The sequence below is a fragment of the Musca vetustissima genome, unplaced genomic scaffold (genome assembly GCF_032173495.1).
Source record: "Musca vetustissima isolate MV318-11 ecotype Yass unplaced genomic scaffold, APGP_CSIRO_Mvet_v1 utg67564, whole genome shotgun sequence".
NCBI classification, from domain to species: Eukaryota; Metazoa; Arthropoda; class Insecta; order Diptera; family Muscidae; genus Musca; species Musca vetustissima.
Window position 1 is genome coordinate 29432 of NW_026882497.1, and position 3055 is coordinate 32486.

Genomic DNA, 3055 nt, shown 5'->3' on the forward strand with positions numbered 1-3055 from the left:
TTTAAAAAATCCACGCCTTTGGTAGGCCTTCTTTAAAAAAATCCACGCCTTTGGTAGGCCTTCTTTAAAAAATCCACGCCTTTGGTAGGCCTTCTTTAAAAAATCCACGCCTTTGGTAGGCCTTCTTTAAAAAATCCACGCCTTTGGTAGGCCTTCTTTAAAAAATCCACGCATTTGGTAGGCCTTCTTTAAAAAATCCACGCCTTTGGTAGGCCTTCTTTAAAAAATCCACGCCTTGTGTGGATCCGTGAAAAAAGTCTTCCTTAAAAAATCCACGACTTTGGTAGGCCTTCTTTAAAAAATCCACGCCTTTGGTAGGCCTTCTTTAAAAAATCCACGACTTTGGTAGGCCTTCTTTAAAAAATCCACGCCTTTGGTAGGCCTTCTTTAAAAAATCAACGCCGTTTATGGTTCACTGAAAAAATCTTATTATAAAAAATTCACGCCTTGTGTGGATCCCTAAAAGTCTTCTTTAAAAAGTGTGAATCCCTGAAAAAATCCACTCCTGTAATAGGCCTTTGTAGATTTATTTTTAAATCTTTTATTTTTTCTTTCCTTTATAGCTGCCGATCTCAACAATCCAAATAATCGCCTACAATGCTGGCATTGCAGTTCGGATACCGTTGGTGCTGAAGACTTTTGCGGCGAAGTGTTCAACGAAGACAACATTCCCGTGGATTTGCTAAAGGAACGCAACCTTAGTGTCTTGCGTGCCTGCAATAGCAGCATTAAATCGGAACATGAAAGGCCAGTTTGTCGTAAAACTGTAGAAGAAAGTAAGTCACACACGAATTCATTCGTCTCTCGTTTTTTAATTATGTAAATGAGGATATTTTAAAGGACATTAACAAATAACCCCGCTTCCCTGTCCCTCTCATTTCAGTTAATGGACAAACGGTGACAAAACGTTTCTGTTACTACACCAACAAATCGGATACCCTGAATCATTGCATGGATGATCCCACCGAGAAAAATGTCCATCGTGTTTTCTGTGAAGATTGTCTAACGGAGAAGTGTAATGGAGCCATGGGCATGGGTGGGGGTAATAATTACTTGGGTGTCCTGTCGTGTGCTGTCACATTGATAATTATTTTTGTGTGCAAATTTGATCATGTTTAAATGCGTGTTGCGCGAAAGGAAATTTCAAATGTATACTCTATGTGTGGTGGAGCAGCAGTAGCACAACCAAGAAAAAATTTAAAATAAAAAAAATAGAAATCCTCCCTCCCCAACCATTAAACATCTAACTTCCGTATTACAATTAAGCCAAAAAAGTGTATGATTTTGATTATTTATTTTGTGATATATTTCTTTATGTTAATTTGTATTTTTTTATTTTAATTAATATTAAGGTTTAATATTTGTTAAGTAGTTAGTAATACCTATAAATATTAAATTAATCTTATTGAGATTTAAATATTATTTTAAGTACTTTCCACCAAAGAAATATGGTATCAAGTGGTATTGATTGGTAGTTCGTGAAATTTTGAGCTGCAAAAAAAAAGGTTTCTTGAATATATTTTTCTCTGGCACCGCCGAGGACACATTATTAAAAATAAAAATGAAAGATATATATATATATATATATATATAAGAAAATGTTATTCACAAAAGATCCTGACGACGCCTTTCAACTGGTCATATTTATTTTTTACACAGTTATCTTCTGTGATGTTAAGTTTAGCTTTATTTTATATTAGAATTTAATAATATTAATTTAATCGTATTATTTTAAGCCAAATTGGCCAATATTTATAACAATATTTATTTCTAAAATTAAATTATTCCTAAAAAATATTTTTTTTTAAATTGAAAACAAAAATGCCTTAAACTAATACAAATAAAATAGCGCCGTGCAAAAAATTTCTCAAAAAAACAACAACAATAAAATAAATGATTTTTGACAAGTTGACGTCCGAGCTTTAAAATTAAAAAAAAAATGCCTTAAGTTCGCCTTGATATTATACTTTTTGTATTTAAGATTAACATACAGATACTATTTTATAAGCATCTATTTCGCCATACTATTTGTAAATGTTCAATGTACACAAAAATGCACAATTAATTAAAACAAAGAAAAATAATAAGAACCTCCGAAATATTACAGAACAAAACAAAATAAAGTTACATTAAAAATAAAACAACTGTTTTTTTTAATTTATTGAGATAATGGACCTATTTGACCAGATAGTATAAATTAAACAAATTAAATTAATATAAATCCAATAGAAAATATATTTCCCAATTTCAGTATTCCCGCCCAATCATTCACACAAATATAAATTCACCAAATTTAGTATGAATTTCTTCGTTCATAGTCCACAACTACACCCCAACAAAAAAATACGATTCTCCCAAATCCACATTTGGTACCATTTATTACACATGTGTACATATTTCCAAAAATTCCTACATATCCCAATCCTAGACCCCAACAATCATCCTATCTCGAAATTTGAGGATCCCAGATCTATCGTTTCACCATAATTGTAAATTGTAACAAATTTAGTACACATTAGTACCAATTTCCAAAACTTCTTACATAGCTCAATTCTACATCCCAACAGTGATCTTAACTTCAAATATCAAGATTCCAGCTCTATCAGTTTACCCAAATCCAAATTGTACAAAATTTAGTACACATTAGTACAGCTTTCCAAAACTTCCTACATATCTCAATCCAACGCCCCAACAGTGATCCTGACTCCAAATTTCAGGGTTCTAGCTTTATCGGTTCATCCAAAATTCAAATTGTAATAAATTTAGTACCATTGTTGAGGTTCCATCGATTATGTAATCGAAAAGTCTATTTATTGGTACCTCAACTACTACCTATCGTCATCAGAGAAGAACGATCCCTAAGGAAGAAGAAGCTGAAAGCTAAAATACTTTGCCGCAAAAACATTAAGGATTGCTTTTAAAGGAATAAAACATTAATTCAGACCGCCAGAGTCCTTAAAGTTAACAAGTGTTTTATTTTTCCAACCTCCACCAGTCCTAATTAGCAACACATAAGTATCGCCTGTATACTTGTTGTGTTGTCTAATATTCATAT

At 32.2% G+C, this 3055-nt stretch overlaps 1 protein-coding gene across 1 annotated transcript; it reads left to right on the forward strand.

The window, feature by feature from the left end:
- Nucleotides 1–563: 563 nt before the first annotated feature.
- Nucleotides 564–1119, forward strand: LOC133328970 (uncharacterized; the record flags this gene model as incomplete). Its single annotated transcript, XM_061537474.1, has 2 exons — nucleotides 564–776; nucleotides 884–1119. Coding segments are annotated over 2 exons (449 nt in total), but the record flags the coding sequence as incomplete, so codon positions are not given.
- Nucleotides 1120–3055: the final 1936 nt, after the last annotated feature.